Consider the following 25,994-nt stretch of genomic DNA (forward strand, 5'->3'; position numbering starts at 1 on the left):
GCTTTTGTGGCCGATTAATCGATAATTTTGACTGTCTTTCGATGGATTGGCACGAATAGGAACGATCGATCGGCTGACTTACATGGAAAAGGGAATCCATAAACGATTTCCCAATGGGCCAAAGCTATCGCTTTTCTGATATTTTCAGTTCAGCTTCTTCTTGGAAATTTATTTTCTACTCTTTCTCCTCTTCCCTTCTTTTTATTCGTCTATGCTTCATTCGTTACTTTTTTACTTTTTATCAACCTGGAAGGGAAGAAAATCTCAATTTTCTAATTTATTATTCTATCGTAACTTTTAAATGATCGAATAACAAGCGAACGATTTATTAAAAAATTTCGATCGAAAGATTAAAAAAAAAGGAAATGATTAAGAATCAAAGGGGAAAATGGATTGGGTAGTTAAATGAAAAAGGAGGAAATAAATTGCTCGTTGGCCATCGAAACCGGGCTGAAAATGGCGACGAAATGGCGAACAGCATGATGGGATCTGGTGATTTCTCGCAGAGGGGTGTGCCCGGTGGTTGTTGCCGTCCGGGACGACTGGTGGACGTCGAGGGAGATCCTCTAGGAGTGACAGGACCTCTCCTGCCAAGGGATAACCAGGAATATAGATCACCCAGCGAGGACAGCGGTCTCGGGGCCGACATGCCCAGGACCAGGTCGAGAAGGATCTAATAAAACGAGAATCTTTTGCCATTTCTCACTCATACTCTTGAGCCTCTCTTGGTTTTCTTGAAGACAACTCGATACTCTATTTTACCCACTTTTTTCTTTCTTATCTCTTATGTCTGTACAAAAATTGTTGACAACAAATTTTCCACTATTAAGAAAATTGCAATCTCGAAGTTTTGAATCGATAACAAAAGTCCAATTGGATTCGATGGAAAACTTTCGATGCGAGGATAAGAAGAAATTTTTAAATCCTCGATTTTAAGTAAAAGGATTTGGGTTATCGACATAAGAGTTAACGCGGAAAATGTAAAGAAATTTTTTGGAAAATTTCTTTGATCGTTCAGTCAACGAAGATGGAACTTACCGAAAGAAACTCTAATTTGTCGTGCGACCGTGATATTTAATTTGCAACGAGAGTTCAAGAAAATCCAAGTCGAGCGTTCAAGTTTGCCATTCAGAGTAAAGTTTGCAGTTACACTTGAAGCAACTGAGTTACGTCGAGTGGCTTTAAGGACACCACTGTTGCTGATTGGTTCGAGTCGTTTCGTTGCGTGCACGTTGCGGGCCGATTTCTCGAATGTCCCATTATTTCCTTTTCGTGCGGTAATTCCGATCGATTTTTCCAATTGCCCTCAGTTCCAAAATACTATTTATTTTTCGAAAAAAAAGTCACTCCAAAAAGATATCTTATTTTGAACCTGTAAGATCTTCTTGCCTTATTCCTCTTACTTTCTAATAACCCCTGATAAAAAATAAAACTTTGACTCCTATTAACAACTAGCTAATATCCACGATATTTATCAGGGAAAAATTTGACAATCTTCTAATTTCTTACTCTTACTCTAAAAACCTTTCAAATTCTTATTCTTCGTTATTAATTTCCACGTAGTTTCAACAAAATTCCACAAAATTTCACAGATCCTTTTCTAACCACGACAACATCCACGCACAACGTACACGCACTTCCTTAACGGATTAATCCCAATGCCAATCGTCCCGAGAATCCGGCTCCGGAACGAAGGAGCGAAAATCGAGGAGATAAAGACAAAGAAAGAGAGGGAGGGAGAGGGAGAGAGGGAGAAGGAAAGAAAAGAAAGAAGGAGAAAAGATTGAGGATTGTAAGTGAGCAGGGATAGCTGTAATGGCGTTTCTATGTCGGATATACGAGGTACATCGATATTTCATTTCCTACCAGCCTCGATCTGGCTTTAGCTTATTCGACCGGCCACCTGGTTGGTAGCAGGTATGTACACGGATAAGCAGATACACGGCGGGGGGTGGCAGGAGGGACGAGGCAAATAGCGGCCGGTACTCGTGTACCCTGTGTACTCGCGTGGGCGGTGGTTGCGGCGTGTAGTAGGGGATGGTGTAGATCGACGATGGTCAACTCGTGTGTGGATCGAGCGATTGATCCGCCTGGATTTTTACGTACGTGGTTAAGGGAGCACGTCGTAAATCGACGTAGATCGATGAGGCGGGGATAGATGGTGTTGCTTCTTCTGAGGGGCGAAAAAATAAAAAAAAGAGGGAAGAGTTTTATGCTTGGGGAGCGTGAAAGAGGGAGAATTAGTCCGATTTCGAAGGTGGGAATATTTGCCAAAGGGTTTTCCATGGAGTTCTTTTTTTTTTTTTCTCTCTTTGAGGATAGATGGATAGATGGATGCTTTTGTGAGAGAAAATTGGGATTTAATGGAACGTGAAAATTTCTGGAAATGGGATATAAATATTAACGAAAGCTCCTTTTTCTATATTGAATCGAAATATTATAGGAGATAATTTTTAGAGAAATATTTGTCGATCGTTGAATGAACAAATATTCATTTTCTTTTAGTTCTATCTATGCTCCTCTCTTAATTATAATACGATAAAAATATTTTGCAAATCTTTAGAATAACTTTCATTTTCATTACAAGCTATTTTCATTGTGAAACACATTAACAAAGAATTGGAAGAAACAATTCCGTTCCATTCGATCTCGTGGAAAATTTCTTTGGTCGAATGCCAATTTCTCGTACGTGTTGGAACGAGTGGTCAGATCGATTAATTCGGCGTACATAGATTCATGGACGAGGGAGTGATGGATAAGCCAGGACATTCCGTGTCTTTCCACGAAATTGGACGTAAGCAAATTCCGTCCAATCGATATCTTTCGCTGGCAGCGGAGAAACGTATACACGTAAAACGTTCGGAACGTGAACGAACGATCGAATCGAAAGCGAAGAAAAATGGGATTTGCATATTTGATCGAGTCTATATCGGGCCTGTTATCCGATTATTTCGCGTGGCATCGTCCGATAAATGTTCTCACCTCGAGGCGAAATGTTTAAACGGGAATTTCAATCTTATTGTTTGCCACTGCTGATCCTTCGTCTTTACAGTTTCTCATTTTCGTTTACGTTTCATTTCGAACGTTTCATTGCATTTGCTTCGATCGAAAATAGGAGGATTTATTTGGATTTCGTTCGATTCGTTCGAATAAAATAGGAATTGGATTTTAAAAGAAATTTTAATTCTACGAAAAACGATGATACTTGCTAACTCGATCGAACTCTTGCCCCTGGAGATTTGATTACACGAAATAAAAATTCTTTTTTTCAATACGTACGTATTTGACCCTTTCCACCTTCGAGGCATCGAATAAAATTAAATCTCCATTATCTTCGTGAACTTCAATCGAGCTGGACTGGATACGAAACCGCGAGGAAAACGACGAGAAACAGATATAACGGCATAAATATCACGATACACGTCGTTAAAGCGATTCTGAAAATCCGTTTACCGCATAACGGTTCTTCTATGCGGCAATAGCGTACACACAGGTACACGAATGGCCCTTGAAAATTTCGTTCTACGGTCGGGCAAAGTTCTAACGCTAGGTCGTATCCCGGGTAACAGAATGAAACAAATGAGCTTGGAGAGAGTTAGCAGTACCGTAATAGCTACGCGGACGAAACGTTGGTTGGAAAAAAGTGTCGGTGCTCGCGTCACAGCCAGATTTTCATCCTCCTCGCTCGACTTCGTTCGAGGCGAACCGATGGATAGGAAGATATAAGAAGGTCTGTGTCGCGAATTTTCCATCGTCGAATCAAGCTTCGATTGTACAGTTTTTCTGAGTGATATGCACGTAACGCGCATTCCCGTCTGATAAAAGGGTAAGATAGCTTCTTGGAAATATCGTAATTAATCATTTCTCATCGATCGGTTAACTCTCATTACACTTTTAATTTTTGGATCTGAAGAATTTGAGGAATCGTCGTGTGCAGTTCGATGAGATTTCTTTTTTTCTCTTTTAAGAAAAGATAGTTTCTTGGAAATACATTTAATATGATATCATGTGCAACTTCATACGATTTCCTTTGTTCCCTCCAAATAATTTTCCATAACAATAGTACACATAGATAATTCAAATTTTCCTTAATAAAATATCCGTAATTTGCAGCAAATTTCTCGTTTCACAATGAAATACTTGGTCGTACACCGACCTGATAAATCTCGCTACGGAAAATGTGCACGAATTTAGTGACACGAACGTGCCAACTAATTTATCGAGGAATGCAATGCTCGTTGAAAATCATAACTCGTCGATTAGACGAGTTGCTCGACGCCATCCTGGCTGGTTAGCATCGATCGATCGATGGCACCTGCGGCTGTTGAAACTTGGAACGACGAAGGACGAGCCGGGGAACGGAAATAGATTTGGCATGCGATAACCACGGGGGTGTACTACCCCCGTTCGACTTTGCGCTCATTAAATAATCGATGCGAATAACATATAAATAACCGCATTGCTGTCGCCGATCGTCCCTCACATATGTACACTCACGTGTTTCCATTCTTCTGTCCAACTTCGAACCGCCGGGTGAGAGAATAGAAAGTTCTATTTTAACCATCGATCGAAACCACCGTTCTCGTGCTTTCCACACACGATATCCACAAGTTTCGAGCCCTCCTGCGCGATTCCCGTCTCGAATCCATTTTCCAGCAAATATAAAATCGCGAACCGGTATATATTCGTAGCCATGGACAGTCCCCACGTTCGAGAAATCGGTCTATCTTTTGAAACGTTCAATCAACCCGACCAACTACGACCAAAAAAGAAAAAAGAAATATCGAGCAAACCAATCCAACACTATCCAATCGTAGATCTAGACGATATAAAAAAAGAAAAGAAAAGAAAAAAAAAATATAGGAGAATCGGGTGAGAGACGCGGAGAGTCTCGGCAGGGTGGGTCGTCTCAAATCGCAATTTTGGCCGTTCCAGAGCTGGGTGCAGGAGGACGCCGCAGCACCAAGTGACCACCTCCGATCTCGCCCTCTCCAACGACGACGAGTGCGACAACCAGGTACAGAAAATTGTTCGAGAAAGGCAGAGACGCACGACCTTGAGAAGTTGTCACCCGTTCAACGTGTGAACGTTCCCTCCCCTCACGGTGTTGGTGAACGCGATAAAAGGGTTGTTCGTCGATTTCTTTTGCAGGACTACGAGGACGAGTTGGAGAACGGGCGTGGACGTAGGCACAGCTCGCCAGGTGGCTCGAGGGGGAACCCGAGGGATTACGGCCATCATCATCTCCATCCGGACAATTTGGTGAGTGGTTAGTTTACCTTTTTCACGTCTCTACATTTAACGGATATAACTTCTTTCTTCCTTCCGCGAATTCTCCCGTTTGCACTGACTAGGTCGGATTTGACACTGGAACTATTGATTCGCGGCTAGTACGTGTGTAAAAAGTGAACAGCGAAATGAGAAGTTAGAAGGAGAGTTCGGAAGTTGAAGAATTCTCTGAAAATAATTTAAGAATCTTTTTATCGTTTCGATATTTCAAATTGTCAAATCGATAAAGTCTTTGGTGAAATTGAAATTTCGATTGGTTTGTCGATCGAATGTTTAAACGATAAAGAGAACTTACGTAAGTCAGTTTTCAGGGAATGCCACTTTTGAATCTTCCACGTATAAAATTATGTTTTCATCTGAAAGTAAAATTCAATATTAATTTTGCCAAAAGTATAAATTTCGTGTTAATAAAATTGAAACTATGCGACTTGTTTAGTTAGTTCTAGGATTAATTTTAAAGTTAAAGTGTTTCTCGCGAATAAAGTAAAGTTACTCGGAACAGGGTGTGGAATGGATAATGGAGAAAATTTCTACATGTGTATTGGGACGAGTCGAGTGGGATTAGGGGATGTAACGACGTTTCCTGTAGTAAATATTGAATGTCCGTTTATAAAATTACGAAGGATACGAAGCGCGCGCGATTCATAAAAAATTCATCTAGGATGAATTGTATAACTTGGATCGAAGACGATAGCTGATTCTAATGATACGATAAATTTTATATAAACCGTCCATGGTTTAAAAATTATAGAAAAACTTTCAAATACAAAAAGAATTCTAAAAAGAAATATTTATATCTATTCTAATATTTTAAATAATTTAAATATAATTTTGTTTATGTAATTATGTATATAACAAGTCGAAAGAAAACTATACAAAGTTTAGAAAATTAATTTTTAAATTTTTCTTTGGTAAAGAAATGGCAAACAAAATAATTCTTTCAAGTTTTAAAATATCCTTGGATACGTACATAACATATGAATATATATGATATATATATCACGAATCCTGGGCAAGTACAAACGAGATTTCAACGTGTTCGTTCCGATCTTTTGTTCTCCAAGGCACGAAGCGTTTTGCACAAAATTAATATCATCCTACCTAGTATTTCCTTGGCAGAGTACGTGTATATCAGACGTATTAACAATTTCGTTGCACCCTATAACAACTGTATAGAATTCGTTCAACTACGAGGAGTAGAATTGCCAGATTATGAACCGCCTGTGGTATTACGGCGCAATTGTCTCGCGTTAATGGCTGCCAGTATTTTGCGTGTGATAATGTCAAGAAAAGGAGGGTACAGGATGCACACGCGATGCGCATGAGAGCAGAACAAATGGATAATTGAGACAACGGTGAAATTTCTCCTCGAGAATAATAATTCAAACCTAACGATCGGTTGGTTACTTTGGTTGAAAAACAATAGTGAAATTTGAAATAATAGGGAATCGATGATGCATCTCGTCCTATCTTAGAGCAATTCTGTTCCTGATTAAATTTATATATATATATATATTAAGAATCAAGATACAAGATGATTTATTCGTTGGTCACTCTTTAAATGAAATTATTGTATTTATCTTCAAATTTCTATACTTTACATTATTTTATTTACATGATAACTTTTAATCTTTCTTTGCTGTCCCATATTTTTTCTCGTCCCGCTAAATTTGATTTCCGATCAGGACGGCCACGATTGGCAAGAGTCAATGAACCGCGGCATTTAAATGAACGAGAAACCGTTAACTCGATTGTCGTCCCGCAAGAATCGACCAATTAAGGAACTGCTTCGAGTAACGAGCCACCCTAATTAGTCACCAGGTCGCGACTGCTTCGGGACAAACCGCGCACTTCGATTAGAAGCGTTTAGCTCTCGTCCCGTGCTATCTTTTCCTCGCATCCTCCGGCACGACTCCACGACAAAGAGAAATTTTCTTTCGAGCGTAAACATTATTCCAACGATTTTATCCGTCGTAAAATCTCGCATCGCGTTTACGATTCATTTCCTCCGCTAACCAACCTACCCGCTACTTTACCCCTATAATCGTTAATCTCTTCGAAAAAAAAAGAAAAAGATTGAACTATAATCCTCTCAAACCTCCTGTTGTATCAACTTTACATTATTTCCCATTCTTCTCTAATATAACCATTCCGCGATATATTTTTCATTCCGTAATAAATCCTCTCGATTGCTCGTTATTTTTATCCTTATAACAATCTCTCTCCACGATTATCCATTTGATTATCACCGAGAAACCGCATCAAACAAAATCCATTAAAACCCATTAACATTAGCCTCAGCTTGTCTCGTTCCTTTTTTTTTTCTCTCTTTCTCGCGATCGAAATCGATCCAGAAAGGGGAGATCCAGAGAGGCTTGACTGCCATGCCAATGATACCAATGATCCATCGCGATATCTTCTCTCACGGGTCCATCTGGAAACGAGCTCGATTTATGGACGTTGATCACGCCAGGTCGATCGACGTTCCAAACTCCGAGATCCTGAGGCCTCCAGAAGGAGGTGGTTCCAGGCCTGAATTAATTATCCAGCCCCGATCGATCATGCCTTGTACAGATACCAGACTCGCGAAATGTCTCTATTTCGTGGCGGTTGATGGACTTTTGCCGGCCTTGAAACGGCAAGATCGTCGACCGGGCGGTTATAGACGGTTCTTGATATCCTTGAAGAGGAGACCGAGGAGAGAACTTCTTTTTCCTTCGCGTGTGTCCCGAGAAAGTCGTAAAAGTCGATCCTTCTTTGAATATTTTATAATTGGCGTGCTTGTTTGTTTCGAACAGTTTGTATCTGATTGTTGTTGTTTAAAATTGCCGGTTTGGAGAGGAATGGAAGGAATTGATGATTTAATAATTGATGAATTTTCTTTACGGTTCTTAGTGACGGTGTTTTTTTTTTTTTTTTTTTTTTTTAATCTGTCAGTCTCCGTTCGAATGAAATGAACGCCGTGTGCATAAATTACAAAAGAGAATTGAGAAAGCATGTTCTTACGATATGGAAATTATGACGCAAAGCGGGTATCTCGACGAATCGATGTCTCGCCGAATATGGGATTACAAAAGACGAATATAATTCCTAATACTGACTCATGTACATATGCATACGTATTTCAATATCTAATATTTTGCGCGTGATAGAACGCTGGATGTTTCGAATTTCATTCTCTTCTTTGGACTGTAAAAAGTGGATACAAAAAGAAACAGAATTATCGCAAGAAAATATTACAAAGAATATTAAAATATATATATTTTTCATACTCTCGCATCATTGTTTATAAAGTTGAAAAATATTATTAATTACCAAACGAAATTGTTACACCTATACTCTCTTCCACAACATAGTCTTCGATCATGGAGATCAGAGACACGTTCATAGCGAGTACATCTAGAAAATTTATTCATCCAAAAATTCGAATAAGCAGCGTTCACCAACACATTCATCCATCATCCACCCATCCCGATTCCGTCCCCGTGTACGCGACTTCTTCCCTCGAGCCACAGTTCATCATCGTCACTCGACAAAATCCGGAACTACGCGTCCGGAGAGTTACGCGTATATCCTCGAGCTCTATTGTCCTTTTTTTTTTTTTTTTTTTTTTTAGTAAAAAGAAGTCGCCTCCAGCTTCGCCGGGAACCAGAAGCCGGAAACTTGTCACGGAATAACACGAATATAAACGATTCGTTGTGAAAGGCGACAGAGAGAGAGAGAGAGAGGGGGGGGGGGGTATTGTACACTCGAGGCGCGCGTGAAATCCTTGAACGACGATCCTCGAACACGGGTTTGTTTGCTCGATCAATTTACGGTGGCCCCCAATCGATGATCAGCCAGTCAGAGCTTGTCCTGGAGCGCTTGTCGTAGCTCCTCGGTGGCCTTCGCCACGTCCTGGGTCTGCCGCGAAAGCACTTCCGCCCGCACGTGTTGCACCGTCGAATTGGACCGCCTCACCGAGTTCCCGCTGCCGAATTTCGGCCGTGGAATTCTCACGCGTTGCACGTCGCTCAGCCAGGATTCCATGATTCCTTTCCTTTTTTCTTCTTCTAATTCCGTTTCTCCTCCTCCTCCTCCTTTAACAAAAATGCCGATATTCGTTATTATAACAATTGTTTTTTCTGTGAAAGAAGAAATATTGATCGATATCGATATATTGAATTGTTTCACGATGTGTGTTAAATGTTATTCATTCGTACTCGAATGAAAAAATCGGAGGAGGTTGATTAATATTTCTTCTTTTCTCTTATCACACTGCATATATATATATATAGTTCTCTAGTTATAACACGATTCTCCTTTATTTGATTTACGGTTTTTCTTCGAACGTGGGTATTATTTAGAGAAATCGGTAAATAGCGTCTAATTTCGATGATTAGTTTCAGCTTAAGAGAAAGTCTTGGAACGTTTAACAACTGTGTCGCGCGATCTTTATCGCTTAATACGCACGCCCGCCCGCGCGTATCAACACCGTGCTCCAGAAAGTGGCATAATACGACTGCACAATTTCTTCGGTGAAAGTGCCGCCATTATACCATCGATATTTCCACTATCAACCTCTGTGTTTGCCTCCGTTATCATTCCGCGTTACGTTCAATATTTGCCCGTTCTTATCTTCTTCGAATTTCCGAAGAAGGATTCGACGCGTTTTCTAAATAATTCGATCGGTTTCGAATCATCACGACGATTCTCTCGGATCTTGCGTGAAAATCGCTCCTGGCGATTTGTGACGCAGTGTGCTTTAACACCGATGGAGATGTGGTAAAAAGCAAACGGGAACGCCGTGGTCATTGCCAGTCGAGGGCAATGGGTCATTCGAGCTACGTGACAAAGAGGAGAAGAATGTCACTGGGCCACGCCGGCTGGACATTCTAGCAGCATGATCTGAATCGTAATCAGACACAGAAAATCAAGCGCCTTATGCTCCGCCGTTAGTTAACTTTGTCAATTTTTCCCTTCCCCTTCTCTCTCTCTCTCTCTCTCTCTCTCTCTCTCTTTTTCGCGACGACCTACATTCCCCAGTTTATTCTTCTCGCGGGAACTTTTTCACCTGGCGAGGATTGGATCGTATTCTCCAATCAAGTTTTTTCCCGAGATATCCATACTTTTAGAAGCAGAGAAAGTTAAGAGAAAAGAAAAAGATAAAAAAGAAGAGAGCGGCGAAGAGGAAATATTGTTGCGAGTTTCTACAAATTGTCGATGCAGCATTAAAATTATATATATTGTTTATACAATTTTTTTCGCGCTCAGAAATTCGATATCAATTATTATATAACCGGAAAACTCTTTATGAAAACTCTTCGATCAATTTCCTTTCCGGAACAAGCAATAATGTCAAAGTGAAACGGAACCGATCCGATTGAACAGTTTCTCAAAAAGTTCTTCGTCCACACTTGGATGAAATTTAATTTATTTAAACGACGGTACCCTGAAAGGAGGAGTCCACATCGGCCAAGATTGAAGGTTCGAGGAACGAGCAAGTTGCATTCACTGTTCGTGGAACAAACCGATCCACCCGGATTTTACGATCTTGTTTACGTCCGGTCTTTGGAAGAGCAGCGGCCGTCCCGAAATTATGTGTCGCGATAGAATCGCGGGCTCTGGGACAAGGAAAGCCCTGAATCTCTGTATCCTGCCGCGGAAATGATCATTCTGATGTAATATTCGGCGAGAAATCGTCGATCGTAAAAGCGGATGCTCGAAACGACAAATGACGATATAACGTTGCGGTACATTTGGCTTTAAATTGGCCGTATTTGCAGAGGTTTTGCAATATTTCGATGTGTGTAAAATCCGTGTTATATCGGTAACAGTAAAAAAACAAAATTCGAAGCACCATTTTTGGAAAATTTTAATTGTACCTTTGAATTTTGTTTAAACGAACGATCGGAGCACGAGTGAATTAAATATCGTTGATATTAACTTTGGATTCGATTCTCAACGATATCAGATAAGATAAAAAAATCTTAATCCTATTTTTATCTTATATTTTCTTCGCTCGAGAATTAAAGAATTAAAACGATCGTGTGGTTTTCGAATAAGAGTAAGATGGGCGATAAAGACTTTAATAATCGTGCGTTTATATTTTAAAATTTCAATTATCCGTTATTTAAAGTACGATTGTGCAATAACGTACTTAACGCGGCAATATTCATGGCCACCTCGGCCGACTTCGTAACGAAGGGGACGCTGAATGGTGCTTACGGTGCACGCAATTCGACGACCCTGGTTTCGGCTCGAATTTCACGGTGGCAGTTTCGTTAAACGGTGAAAGGAACATTTCGAGGGCCGATAGGAAACGATCAAACCGGTTAAAAATATGAATTCCCACACTCGATGCTCGGATACCGTATAGAATAAACAGTTAGATGTTGTCGAGAGGGCAACCTTGCTTGAACCGGCCAGAGACCAGATCTCTTGAGACTTTTCGGTTATCGAATTCGGGGTTACCTCATTTTTTTTCACAAATTTCTCGCGACATTCTATAATTTTTATTTACTCCTTTATTTTTGATTATTTGTTGCAATTTTGTTTTTCATTGTTACGTTAATTCTTTAATCAAGGATATATTTCATCCAGTTAGAAAAGGAAAAATTATCAAGGAGAATGCATAGGATGACTGTTTCCACCAACGTAACTGGTGGTTATAAATCATTACGAACACTTTCTATACGATCTTTTTTATTCATATATATATTCTATCATGCACATTGCGCTGGTTACACAATAATAAAACACGAACACTGAAAGTAAAAGTTTCTTGAAGTTTCATTTGCGGATTTTCTTGTCACTTTCGACGACGAGTGATCTAACGAACTTCACCACGTTATTTTTTTTATTACCGGTTTCATATTCAAACACGATCGAAAATAGAAATTTGCTCATTGCCGCTAATTGAGCATAATATTGTACACGTCACTACTCTTTTTATAGACTGTTGCTTGACTGCTAGACTTAAGCAGTCGAGAAGTCATTAAAATCTAATCAAAAAGTCGAAGAAACGAAAGGAGCAATTAATTAAAAAGACATCCACATTTACAACAGCCATTGAACTAAATCGCATATAATAAAAATTATATGCATAGAGAGAAAGATATATATATATATATACATACATATGTCTAATGGAGAAACTTAATAAATAAATACAAAAAGCAATTAGGAAAGCTTCAAGTACTAGAAACTACGTTCTTGCAACTATAGCATACGCACAAAAGGAATCCACCAATAAATTCGACGAAGAGTGAAAGAATAAATAAAAGACACGAAAAATTAGAAACTTCGCTCTCTCAACAACAAATACAAATCTCTCGCAACTCGTCAAATACAAATACAATATAGATATTGAAAGTATCAAATACCAAGGATTTCAATTTCGCTTGAGATATTTTTCTCCTTTTCTCGTCTATTTTTCAAAATATGGTATATTCGTAGGAAATGTCCAGAAACTGCAGACACGGTTAATGATACTAAAACCGTATTAGATACCATCCGTGTTATCTATATGGCTCAAGCACTTCTCGGTTTCTGCGTGTTATTGTTCTGGCGAGCGAATGCAATCGGTCTCACGGATTTCGCAACTCGAGAACCGTGGGGGGTTTTTGTTTGTCCCACCGTTTCTCCCGCGCGTTTTTCGCACTCGCTTTGCCTTGAGCCGAGGAACGATACCGGAACGAAACCGTGGAAAAAAGATCGTGCAAAGGTCGATGTGGCAACAGAAAGAATCTTGCTTCCAAGCAAGATTCCAAAGATTTTGGAAATGTTTCGTTCGTGTTGCGAAACGAGGTTGGAGGAAAGGAAAGGAGAAGAAAAGAAGTTATTGAGGGAGAAAGAAGTGTTGTGGATAATCTGAAGAAATTTTGCAAAAGTGACATTTATTCCAGAGTTGATGATGGAAAAAGAAAGAATTTATCAAGAAGAAAAAAGAAAAATCCGACGAAACTTATGGCGTTTATCATAATTTCAATCCTTAAATGCAAGGTTCTTAAGATCACGGGTGTAATGTACAGAATATAGAAAAAAATAATTTGAAAGATCCATTCCAAATTCGGATAATTTGAACAGAATTTATTAGTGAATTTTGAAAATGAAACAACGTTTCGATTCGAATTGCGCGTTATTGAACGAGGTTTCGTAATCTTCGGTTTAGCTTAGTGAAAGCTCGTCCAAAGGAAACGTTTTCTTCTCCAGAGGTAATCCGCTTTAAACCATTTTCCTCAGACTTCGAAAACAATTAATCATCCACAACATCTAATATCTGAGATCTTAATCCTCACTGATCCACCTATATCCCGATATCTAAACACCGTGACATCTAATCCTTCGAAACGAATACACCCAATAAACCTTCCATCCAGACATAAATACACGTCGATCAACTGCAAAAGCTCCATTAAGAATTTAATCCATTCGGCTGCCAACATGAACTTGCAATTAGACATTTTTATCGGCGGAACGGCAACAACAAACGAATCAACGTCGAACGAATGAAAAACGAAGAAAAATGTAATAAGAGGCAAACCAGTCGATGCACGTGCACCTGCACGCGCATAATGCACGCACCTGGTACGATTGCGAGTAAAGTTTTTAATGATTTCTTCATGACTGCGTCGGGATTTCATCAAACAGACCTCTTCGATTTCTTAATCGAAACGTCGTAGAATCGGATCGCGAGTTTTTTTGGGAGGGGTAAAAAGGAGCCATTGATAGAAACGACAGGAATAGTTGCTGGCTGATGATTTCATTCATACAGAAAACGACTCTGTGATAAGATCTATGATAAAATAATCGATTTTTCTTGAAAGTGCTTTTGCGAAAGATAATTATTTTCGTTCGATTCTAAATTACTTTTTCATATTTCGTATTATTTTCTCTCGATAAGGCATTCATTAATATAATGAGAATTGATAATTCGACGATAGATTTTCTTCTTGTAGATTGGCAAATTTTTTTTAAAGTTGAAAGTTATCATATTTCATAAACTAATTATTCTATTTTATTTTTTTTGTTTTTAAGTTTATATTTAAACAAGAAAAAATTATAAGGAAGAAGGTACAATTAATTTCTTGTTTCTTTTTAATTCGAAAAAAATAATACTTGAAATTCTCTTTGTCAAAATAACTTTCTAATTAAAAAAATATCGCGAAATTAAATGAACAAAGTGTTATCGACTTTTTTCACTACATTTTTTGGAAATGGATAATTCTCGCTCAACTAGAAATCGAAGAAATCTTTTCCATTTCGGTGTTTGCCAATTAAAACCGAGGAGGAGAAGGAAAAACCGCGTCGAAAGTAGCCGAGTTGGCGATTTTTGCTGCGCAAAAGCAAACATGAATGTTTCATAAGAAAAGATTCGATTCACCTAGATCGTGGCAGCCTTGTTAATTATGCATAACTCGAAATTCACGACGATCGTTGACGCGTGTTATGTGTTACGAAATCGATTGATCGCCGATTCGCGCGAGAACCGGATCGATGATAACGATCATCGTGCGCGATATCTTCTTGCTGATTAGCCACGACGAGGTGCAAACAGCTTGCGGTTTTTTTTTTTTTATAACATCACGATAGAGTTTCAACGACAGAGATGTCTTTGATTTATTCGAAATTTTTTATTGATATATCTTTTGATTTGTAATCTTCTAATCTTCACGAAAATTCGATATTAGAATGTGCATCACGGATGAGTTTCAGAATAAAAGAATGGAAGATGATTGTTGTACGTCATAAAGTTATAATAAAGCAGAATTAAATTATTTGCATGTGAATAAGTGCTCAAAAAAAAAAAAAGAAAAGAAAAAATAGCTTTATATTAGCAAATTTTTGCAACCAAAAAAATTTTTTTTCACATACAATTCCTTCCTTAACAATTAATCCTAATTCTCTTCAATTCAAACTATCAAGATCAGAGTTCGATGAAACCAAAATCAAAAAATCAAAATCAAAATCCTCGAGAGACTTACCTCGAAATCTTTTCGGATCGACCCAGCTAAGCCAGATGATTCTTCCGTGTCACGGATGAAATCCCAAATCCTTCTTCGAAAACCTCGAAGAAAAGAAAAAAAACGAAATAGGTCCAAGGGGATCCGCGATCGCGATCGATCGATCGAAGGAAAGAGGAAGCAACACTCGTCTCGACGGCGTTGCCTCGACTGATTCAAGAACCGAGCGTGAAGTGACGGTACGGGAGGCCTGGGTTTACGTTTACCTGATCGTCCACAAGCGAACGTTGGACGAGGAGGATCGTACGTTTCCCATCGGTGAAACAGAGAGGGGCGTAGGTGTTGGGACGGCGGGGAGGGCGGAGACAGGTAACAGGTGAGAGAGAGGGGAGGGAGAAGGTGGAAGAATGGGTTTTACAACGTTGCCATGTTGTCTGGCAAGCCTCGAATACGGATTACGTGTACGACGATGAGTGGAAGCGTCGATCTCTTTGCAGGAAGCACGAGGATGATGATAACGCACAGGAGCGGCGGCGAACAAAGGGGATGATGAGGTGGTTGACTGCCATCCGGCGTGTTCAACGGCGTGGTGAACGTTTCATAAACTCCGCCCGTGCCCCTTACGGTATACTTTTTGCCCTGTCTAGACCTGCTCGGTCGGTAACGCGTGGTGGAGAAGATTTATCGCGAAAAAATGGAGGAAAACGGGTTAGAGATTTCTTCGCGCGGTGTTTCTTTGTTAATTGAGGGAAGAGGATATATTCTCGAAACTCGGTTCCGTTTGGCCCTGCCCTAATTAGCGAATTTTTATTACGAGAGAAGAGACGCTCTCTACAGGATTTCTACTCTCTACAGGAGTGGCAATTAAAAAACATTTCTTACGAGACTAATTTCGATCAATATGGTTAATATAGAATGGACTATGAAAAACCAATTTTTATAATAATATCCTGTTGGTTAATCTGCGACTTTAATATGCGAAATATATCTTTAATTTGCACACGAGAGAAATAATCATACATATTCACAATTTTCTCAGAAACTGTAAAATCATTGTAAATTATTACGTCAATTAACGTAATGACATCAACTTGGCTAACCGATTAATTTTACGATTTAAATATATTTTTGTATATAGTTTCCAAGAAAGAAGCAAGAAAAGAGGTGAAAAATAAGGTATAATCGTGATTTTATTTTCCGTAAACATATTTCTCTCGAATTTTTATCCACAAAGATTTTCTATTTACAAATTCTAACGGACTAAATAAATAATGTACCTATCCAGTGAAGATAATTCAACACCGTTTCAACGAAGTCTTCATTTTCACGGAAGAGTCGTCATGAATGCTAATGAGCGGTACGTCAAACAAGAATCGGTAATTCTCTTCGAAGAGAAACCGCAATTTTTTTGTTTGCTCTTTGGCAAGGCAGCACGGCAAACCTTCCAAGTAGTTTTCTTCCGTGTGCAAATCATTGCAACCGATCGATTAGGATTACTCGGAATCGGCGGGCCAACCGAACGGTACTTCGTTTTCGACGAAGGAACCTTTTTTCGCGGGAATTTCGCGACTGGATCTTAATCGGATATTCCGTTAATTCGTAATTCTGCTTATTTTCTTCTTCTTCTTCTTTTAACCTGGCTATCCGTTAAGAGTTCATTCGAATGGAAATTATCTTGAAAATTTATAGGAGAGAGGAAAGAAAAAGTTGGAAAGTGGTTTATGATGAAAGAAGTCTCGAAAATATCGAGGGAAGGAGAATGGAGGATTTGCTTGATTTCATAGATAAATGATTATAGGTGAAGATTAAGATCGAGCAAATGTGAAATTAAGACATTGTCTGCTCGTAAATACCTTATCGAGATTAGAAACTCTGGGAAATTGGTGTTCGATATTGGTGTTCAATAATGTCTATTTGTAAGTGTTAATCTATTTAATCAATCGGTACTCTCTCTCTCTCTCTCTGTGAAGCGTCCTTTACACGTGATTTTCCAGTTATTTCATATTCGTTTCGTTTTTATACTTATACCATAAATTATGCTCTAATCTGTATATTTCATTACATTACTTTCGTGAAATATTCATTATATCTCCAATCATTTTTATTTCTACACTTATACTTTAAGTTAGATTCCTATTTTTTTCTTTTTTCTTTTTATACGTTGTTCATTTTCAACCTCGATCTTAGTTACTTCTTATACACACTGAAAAGTAATATTTCTTTCTTTCTAATAATTTCAAAATAATTAACAATTCTCTTCGCACGTATCTATTAATAAAATTATCGTTATTAACAATTACTCCGAATCGAGCAGAAAACTCGATCCAACGATTTAAAAGATATCGCCTCGCGTCTTTCCTCCAACAAATCCAATCAAACAATAAAACTGCCGCTCGATAAAACCAAATAAATAAACGGAACGGCATCTGGTTTTTCCACGCACAAAAGAAAAACAAATGATCATCCTCGACCGTCATTTACGACCAGAGTGTTCCAACAAATGCGAACAAATATCGTGCGCAATAAAATCAAATAAATGAATCGACCGGTGGTATATACTTTCTTTTTTCTTTTCTTTTTTTTTTTTTTTTTTTTTTTTTCTCAAGCAAGAAGAACGCATTTATGACTTAAGTGGCGGAGAATTTATTATACGTCGGTCCATGATTGTCAGCTCGGCTCAAAGGAGGAGCGAGGCGGGAAAAAGTTGCGGCCGCGAAGAAAATTGGAGCAGGCTCGTTTCTTGATCGATTTCGCCGAGCCGCCTCTCGGTTATCTCTCCTTATCTTCGAACCGGTTCGATCCACGGATCATCCTCCTATTTGCCCTGCGGCTATCTTTACGAGAGAGGCGAGCCCTTCGATGACTCACTGTGTGTATGCAGAGCCGCGATTAATAACGAGCCACTACTCGCGTGGGTCAGCGTCCACGATCCGTGAAAAAGGAACGAGTGGAATACACGTGCAGGGAAGTTTATTCGAGATGCGTGCACTGTTGTTGATCGTGTGCAAAGAGGATGAGGGTAAATTATATTTTGTTGTTGTTGTTTGTTTTTTCTCTTCTTTTCTTTCTTTCTTTCTTTCTTTCTTTTTTTTTTTTTTTTTTTTTTTAGAACGAAGGATTTAAGGATTTTTCTTGCCTCTTGAGATGAAACCCTTACGGATCACAGCGTGAAGCACGGTGTACGATCCCGTGATGATTGGTTAGAGAACTGGAGATCGTATTTTTCAATCGAATAATTTCGTCGAGAACAATTTTAAAAAAAAAAGTAAAATGGAGAAAATTATAGAGCAAAGGATCGAACGTTTGCCGACAAATTTTTACAACCCGATACATTTTCTCTTGTTATTGGTACTTGTATTTTAACGAAAAAACGGAATACTTATTGATTTTGCATCGTGCGATGCATGCTCGTATCATCGCAGTTTCTTCGCATCGCTCGATCTATAAATAATATTTAAGAAGAGAAGTTTAGTCGATTCGATGTTTTAACGCAAAACTCTCTGCTATTTTAATCTTTGGCCGAGCAAGGTCGATATCGAAATGATTTAATTGCGAAATCGGTGGACTCTTTGTGGACTAATTATATACTTTACCAGCTGCGTCTCGAGTTTAATTGAATGGAGGAGTTTAATAGACTGGGCGGAGTGAAACGGCGCAAACACGATTAGTTGCTTGGCTTTTGGGGTTGACTTTTCTGTTGGGCGTATTAATACGGAAAGTTGATGCAAAGTTGTGCAAATAAAGGGATCAAATAAATAACAGAATGAAAGCGTTGTAAGATAATGTTATTGGAGAGAGAAGGAATTTAAAGCTTTTTATTGTTTTGTTTACCGATAAAAGGCGCGAAAGATGATCGCAATAATTGCAGTTTACGCGTCATCTTAATGTCACGAGGTTTTTTACAATACCTATAATTGCACGATAGTTACGCAACTATTGCAATTTACATAATTGTCGATATGATGCGCATGTGTTTCAAAGAAACAAACACTACTCGCCGCTGCAAATGTTATTTTATTTTTATTTTTATTTTTTTTTTTTCCCATGAAACCTCAAAACTCATATCGAAAAATATAATCTCGATTCGAGGCTTAAAAAATTATCGATCAGTAAACTCAACACGGAAAATTCCTATTTTGCGAGAAATTGATGTATACACGAATAAAAAATCTCTTAAAAATTACCACATATCCAATTACAAGGTAAATTTCTGTACAACCGAATTTACACTTCTACCGAATAATAAATCTATGTCTGCCCTAAATATTTCACCCGTATAAAAAATTGCAATTTATTTCCACATATTTTCATTCGAACACCTACAAGGAACAAAGGAAATCCGAGCGTTGCGCAAAATCCCTGGATGATAATTTTCAAACACCACCACCCACGTGCAAAATCCATCTAATCGAGGAATCGATACTCGGTTCCAAGGCTCCAGAGTGTCGATATATCGGCACCGAAGATCGCCGGATTGCTACACCCGCGCCACGGTGTTTATCTTTTAACGGTAGATAAAGTTATCCGCAAAAAGAGCGGATTTCCACGAAGATATCGTTCCAGTCTGAAAAACTCGACTCTTTGACTGTATGGCGACATAATCCAGCTCGTAATTCAACAACCGCGGTTACCCACTAACCTTAACCGACTACTGCGTGAAACAGCGATAATAATGGCTGGCCGATAATGGGTCACTGTCGGAGAAAGTTTTCTGAGACTCCGTTACATACGGGGAAGACGAAGCAGAAGCTCGAAAACGAGAATAGGCGACGCCCATCTTCGACCGATTTTCCGATCTGGGTCAACGATCAATATCGATCTAGTGTCTCCACGCGAGAACTATCGAGGATTTGAGTTTCACTTTGAGTGTATATATATATATACATATAGCGTATACATGACAGCAATGGAAATGTAGTAAACAAAATAACGCGATGCGATATTTTTGCACGATTTCGAAGTGGAACGCGTAAAGAAACGGAAAGTATATTTGAAAGATGCACTTGCGGTTTTATCGTCTTTGTTCAATTGTCCGACTCGAGTTTCCCTCAAAGACGTTTCATCGAATTATCGAAGTAAAAAACTTGTTAGACTAATTTATATAAAGACAAAGTAACGTAAGTTTTAACAACGACTATTTACTCTTTCGTTTTTCCATTATGTGATTCGTTCAACCATAATTCTTGCAACATCTATTCGATAGATGCTATTCAACGATATAGTATATCTAGGAAGAATTATTTGTCAAAATCACGGTATAAGGACGAATTACGCTCACTGGATCCCGTTAGATCGTTGACGACGTTCCACGGTAATGGAAATGCTCGGTGGCGATCCTTGTCCTCCGTTAATTACGATTAATTGGCGACCGGTAATTACGCGAGTTCCTCGGCCGCTAAGAGATTTTCCGCGAAACGCGGCCCTTCGCGCTTCGAAGACTTCTCAACGCCTCTAATTGCGGACACCTGTTCTAATTGCCTCGAACAATCGAACGCACAGCCGAGAAATGCACAAGAGAACAATTGGGATTCTACCGCGGACGCGATCCTCCTTTCGTGTTTGCGGCAATTAATATTGCGGGATTCGCTGTTACAACAGTGGATTGGATGAGTCGTCGAGATGAGAGATTTCGTACGAATCGGATCTTTGGTGATTTTAGGGGAGATAAAATTTTTGCACGTTGGAATTTTTTTGGCGATTGTTGTTCGAAGAATCATTTTTACGAATGATGGATGGAATGATGTAAGTTTATGGTTCTCGAAAGAGAGACAAGTACAGGAAATAACAGTGATAATATTTATATTTGTTTAATTTCTATCTATTTCATGGAAATCTTTATCTCTCGATATAAATTTCCAAGAAAGTGTAGATATTATTTCGTTGAAATTTCGTTTTACTCGCAGTTTCTTTAAATTAAAGACTTTACTTTACGCGATTTTTTTTTTTAACGTTCAATCCCTGTGAATTAAAAGTCATTTTTTCTTCTTCTTAAGGCAACAGACGAGGAAAGCTCAGGATTCGTGAATAATAACAATATATAATCTTGAATGGAAAATGTGTATGACAAATAATCACGAAGAGCTGAAACGTTCAATTATAAAAAAGAAAAAAAAAAAAATAACAACGTCGCAATTCAAAACACAAAGACCTCGAACATCCTCGAACAAAGCTCTCCGTGTCTTCCAACAAACTTTCCATTCATCTCACCGCACAGATTAATCTAAGAAAGATAAGTAGAAGTTAAGAAAGGTGATGGTCGATCCATGCAATCAGAGAGCGTTGTCTACGTTCCAACGCGAGGAACCTTGAAATCACTTATGACTGTGATCGCGCGCCGATTTCCCTGTAATCTTGGAATTATCGAAGGTCTGCCACGGAACAAGAATTTTCCTCTTCGTTCCACGACCGCGTACACGTTCCGCGTACTATCTCGGCTCTGGTATTGGATGGGAAAGGTTTGGATTACCGCGATGGTGACGCGATAATGATGATTGCCGCGCTCGTCCACGGACCACGGGGGTATTTTTCACGCCACCCCGTGAAATCGTACACCGGCGCGAGCGATTACGATATAAATCGATCTCGGCTTCATTGCCGACGATTAATAGCGGATAACGGAATCGTGAATCAGTGTGCGCGTTATCATTGCACGAGATGGGATTTAATCCTTTCGAGATTAACAAAACATCTCGAAAGAATTTTTAACTGAAATTTGGAATTATTGTTGTTGGAAGCGAGATCGTTATAATTTCATTTTTATCAATCTATCGTATTTTTGCGATCGGTGTCGAAATTCGTCTCGATAGGAATCGAAAATTAAGAACGAAATTTCTTTACTTATGTGGCTTTAACAGATGGAAGAATCTGTTTGATAGGGAAAATGAAGAAATTTTTAGAATTTCTTGTACTTGATTGTATTAAAAATACGTAGAAATTTTTAGGATTTTATTTTCCAATCTGTGCTTCGTCATTTTCAAATTTGATTGTAATCCAACATTGGTAATTTTTATGCAAATAAACGAAAATCGATAAAGATTGGAAAATATTTTAGAAAATTGGAAATAGATAGTTGGATGTTAGAAAAGATTCTTAGTTTATGTTTAAATTTAACAATTATCAATTAGTTTAGATTATCTTTATCTAATTTTAGAAAATAATTAGAGAATAACATAGCTGCACAAAAGACAAATTTCCCAAAATTCCTTTCCAATCTTTAAATCAACTTCCAATAATAATCCTTTTTTATACAATTAACCTAATATCAATTTAGTAAAATTTCCACAAGTCGCAAGTAAATCAATTGCTATCCAATTACTATTATTAAAATCGTAAAATCACGAACGAGAGAAATCTACAATCCACGACAATTTGTAACTTGTCAAATCACAAATGTTATCAATTCAAACTATTCTACAAGATATACCAGTCTAACCCACAAAGGAAACATGCTGCCCTCTTAGAATGAAAACTCCCTAGAGCCCTAGAGATCCCTAGATCACAGAACACAGAACAAACTTCTGAAACAAGGGAAACGAGGGGTTCGAATTCCGCGTCGACGAGATGAAATGCAACCCTATAATATCACGTTTTGGCGGACGATGGGGCTAACACGAGGCTTTCGATGTTTTTCTCCCGGGGTCGCGACGCAGGAGAGCGACGGTGGTTGCGATGGTAGCGACGCCGAGATGATCGGTAACGGGAGACGCGGAGGCGGAACGGAAAGGGATCGCGATATGGAGGAGGATGAGGACGAAGGAAGGGAGGAAAGGAGCTCAGAGGGTGGAGGTGGTGGAGGTTTCGGTGGTTGGAGGTCCCACTTGCTCGGTGGGCTGACGCAACGTGTCAAATCCTGGTACTGGGGCGCCAGGCCCCTCGTAAGTTTTAATATCAAACGAACCATAAACACACAAAAGTGTCTATTTACGCACAGATATTTTTTTATCTCTTTCTTTCTTTCCCCTCGATTTTTCTCTCTTATTTTCCTCCTGTCTTTCCTTCTTCCCTCCTTTTTTTCTTTTATTTTAAAATTAATTCCTTCTCTCTTTCTCTCTCCTTTTCTTTCTTCTCATTGTCTCATTTAAGAGTTTCGAGTCGCTTTAAAGGATGGCACGAAGATTCTCGACGAGTTTCCTTGAAACTGAAATAACTGTCTCAACGAATCTCAAGTGTTTTAAAAGTCTCGGGGCGTTAAAATGCTTCGAGCGATGCAAATTTGTAAATTTTCATTTCAAAATTTCGATGCCTTCAAACTTTATATTTTTTTTTTTTTTTTGCGAGAATCTCTGTGCGATTTTTTTTTTGTGCGACTCGAAATATCGCGCGAATCGCTTGTAAATCGAGAAGGGATAAATGATCGACTGCCCATCAAAATTTTGTGCTATGTGACAAAATGGGAGGAATTTTTTTTTTTTCTTATTTTTTGGGTTTCGCTATTTTTAATTTATTATTTCTTAAACGAAATGTTTTATTGGAAACTACGTGAATAAATTGAAATATAATATTTTATATCGCGTGTAAAGGAGATTTACTTAAATTGGAAAAATTCGAAAGTGTCAAGGATCATTAGTAATCATTTGACCATTAGTAGTATCTCGTTGCTTCAGATTTCATTATTAGATCAATAGAGAAGTATTTTGAATATTATTCATCAGAAAATTAATAATTAATAGATAAGAGAGTAAGTTAGATGAAACATTAATTAGTAGAGATAGTATTAAATAGAAATTTCCAGCGTAGATAAACTCGAGAACTTTCCAATTGAGAATTCTTATAATTTTAATTTTAAACGAAGTATATCACCGTATATTTAAAAAAATAATTTGTAGAAAATTCTTTTATTTTATAAACAATATACATGGAGTATAAATGAGTATAAAAGACATATTCGATATCCATCCAAATTAAAAGTTACATCTTAATTTCGTCATCTAATTTCAAACCATCGAATATGATCATCAACCCCTTTGGCATGAAATTCTTTCTCCCAAATTAGTCTTTCTTTTATATTTTCCCTCTCCGTATACGTTACGTATAATATTTCTCTCTATTTATCTATTCGTTACCACTTTGTTACTTGTTCTCTCTCTTTTCCTATTTTTCACCAAAATTTCAATTTTCCTTTATCTGCTCTTAGAGAGTTAGCGAATTTAGTCGAAATAGCGATAGGTGTGTACGTGTTTTTTTCTTTAGATGTCTTGCACATGCTACTTTCGATTTGTCCTTAACTTATTATATTCAACGCACGACTACTGTAATATCTTTGAAACGTATGTATAATTATTATAACAGTGTATAATAAACAAACACGATATAATTATATATACAGTTTTGAACATATGTCAAAGTGTATTTTTTATATAGATGTCTTGGCATGCACGATCACTTTACTCACATCAAAATACAGTATTAACGATAATCGAGATTATACCTTCGTACCATGCAAAGGGTTTCATGAAAGGTTTGAGAGTAAAAATTTTCGAACGATTGTTATCCACAACGCGAAAAATAATTCTCGAGTCTCAAAGATTTTATTCTCAAATTTATTCGCGCCCGAACCGTAGAGATAGCGCAACTGTAGATACCATTATTCGTTTGATAATTGAGTGTTACAGAGACTCGTAAATCGTAGAAGTTAGAAACGTGGAACCCGTGATCGTAGACGATCGATAGAATCCGCAACATAGGAAGAAAGCCTCGATCGGTAATAGGAAACCATAGACGACGGTAAATCAATAGAGAAAGCGTAGAGAGAAGTTTTCACCGAACGTGGGGCAATCGAAGAGAACCGGAAAATCCGACGAGTTTCAACGACTAGACTTTCAACAAAGATAAACGCGTTCACGCGTCATTTTGCTTCTTATTGTTATTACAATTTTATATTTAATTATTTCTTCGAAAGAGTCGAAGAATCTTTTCGCGCATCTTAATTTAATAACTCGTCTTAAAATTTCCTTTTCTTTAACGCACGAACAATCGTTCAAGATCTCCTCGTCTGTTGTTATTCGTCGATTATTCGATTACGATTCGAGGTGACGAAACGGGACTCGAATCCGTGGAATTCGATAGGAAGAGAAATTGAAACGCGCGTGCGTTCGATCCCGAAACACTTTCACCGCTCGCGATTCGCGTTTCTCCGCGCGAGGAAGGTGGCCGGCCGCGAAACCTCGGCTGCGAATTCGCTCGATCTCCATGCCTAGGTCGACCATGACCTAGACAGACCCGGCTGCATCTGCGTGTCGGAAATTTGACGCGCGCGATGGAGGTCGGATTAGACGAATTTCGAAACGTTGCATCTCTCGAAACCGAGAGAATTTCAGGCCGAATTCCATCGCGACCAACATCTTTAACATTCGCCTCGAGTTGGCATTACTCGTCGAGCAGTTAGATATGGCATTAAGTATGGTTAGGTATTCTCGAAACGACTGGAGGAAAAGAAAAAAGAGAAAAAGAGAAAAAAATGAGTTTGGTTTGGAAATCGAAACGAGGATGAAGAAATTTCGCGAGAGTTTCGAAATTCGTGAAACTCGACCAGTTTGGCGAGGGAAGGCTGTTTGGCGATTGTCAGGCGCTCCATTTCTCTCATCATCCGTCCGTCTCATGATCTCTCTCTCTCTCTCTCGTCTTTTTACCCCGCACGATTGAAAATTGAAGTGAAATTTCGTTGATGTCGTGCGTTACGAAAAAGATGATCGTGCAATCGGGTGTTTGTTTGAAAAAGAAAGAAACAAGAATGTGATTCGATCGTAATATAACTGCACGAAA

The 25,994-nt window shown here is 38.6% G+C and overlaps 1 protein-coding gene and 1 long non-coding RNA gene across 8 annotated transcripts in view; one reads left to right on the forward strand and one right to left on the reverse strand.

Moving 5' to 3' along the window:
• Positions 1 to 25,994, forward strand: part of dysc (whirlin protein dyschronic) — a 94,527-nt gene that overhangs the window by 58,546 nt on the left and 9,987 nt on the right. For 5 of the 7 annotated variants that reach the window (XM_086915771.1, XM_086915769.1, XM_086915772.1 and 2 more), the window contains 4 exons: positions 507 to 661; positions 4,936 to 5,017; positions 5,152 to 5,262; positions 22,883 to 23,107. In XM_086915771.1, the coding sequence (XP_086771897.1) occupies positions 507 to 661; positions 4,936 to 5,017; positions 5,152 to 5,262; positions 22,883 to 23,107 (573 nt within the window). The remainder of the gene's footprint in view (positions 1 to 506; positions 662 to 4,935; positions 5,018 to 5,151; positions 5,263 to 22,882; positions 23,108 to 25,994) is intronic. The other 2 variants (XM_086915773.1, XM_086915774.1) reach the window with 2 other exon arrangements.
• Positions 8,166 to 15,698, reverse strand: LOC147656378 (uncharacterized). Its single transcript, XR_015294595.1, has 2 exons — positions 15,255 to 15,698; positions 8,166 to 9,368 (listed from the first exon to the last, which is right to left on the reverse strand). It is a non-coding gene; the product is annotated as an uncharacterized LOC147656378 (long non-coding RNA).

The sequence above is a fragment of the Apis florea genome, unplaced genomic scaffold (assembly GCF_048593485.1).
Source record: "Apis florea isolate Af1SG1 unplaced genomic scaffold, ASM4859348v1 contig_3793_pilon, whole genome shotgun sequence".
Classification (NCBI taxonomy): domain Eukaryota; kingdom Metazoa; phylum Arthropoda; class Insecta; order Hymenoptera; family Apidae; genus Apis; species Apis florea.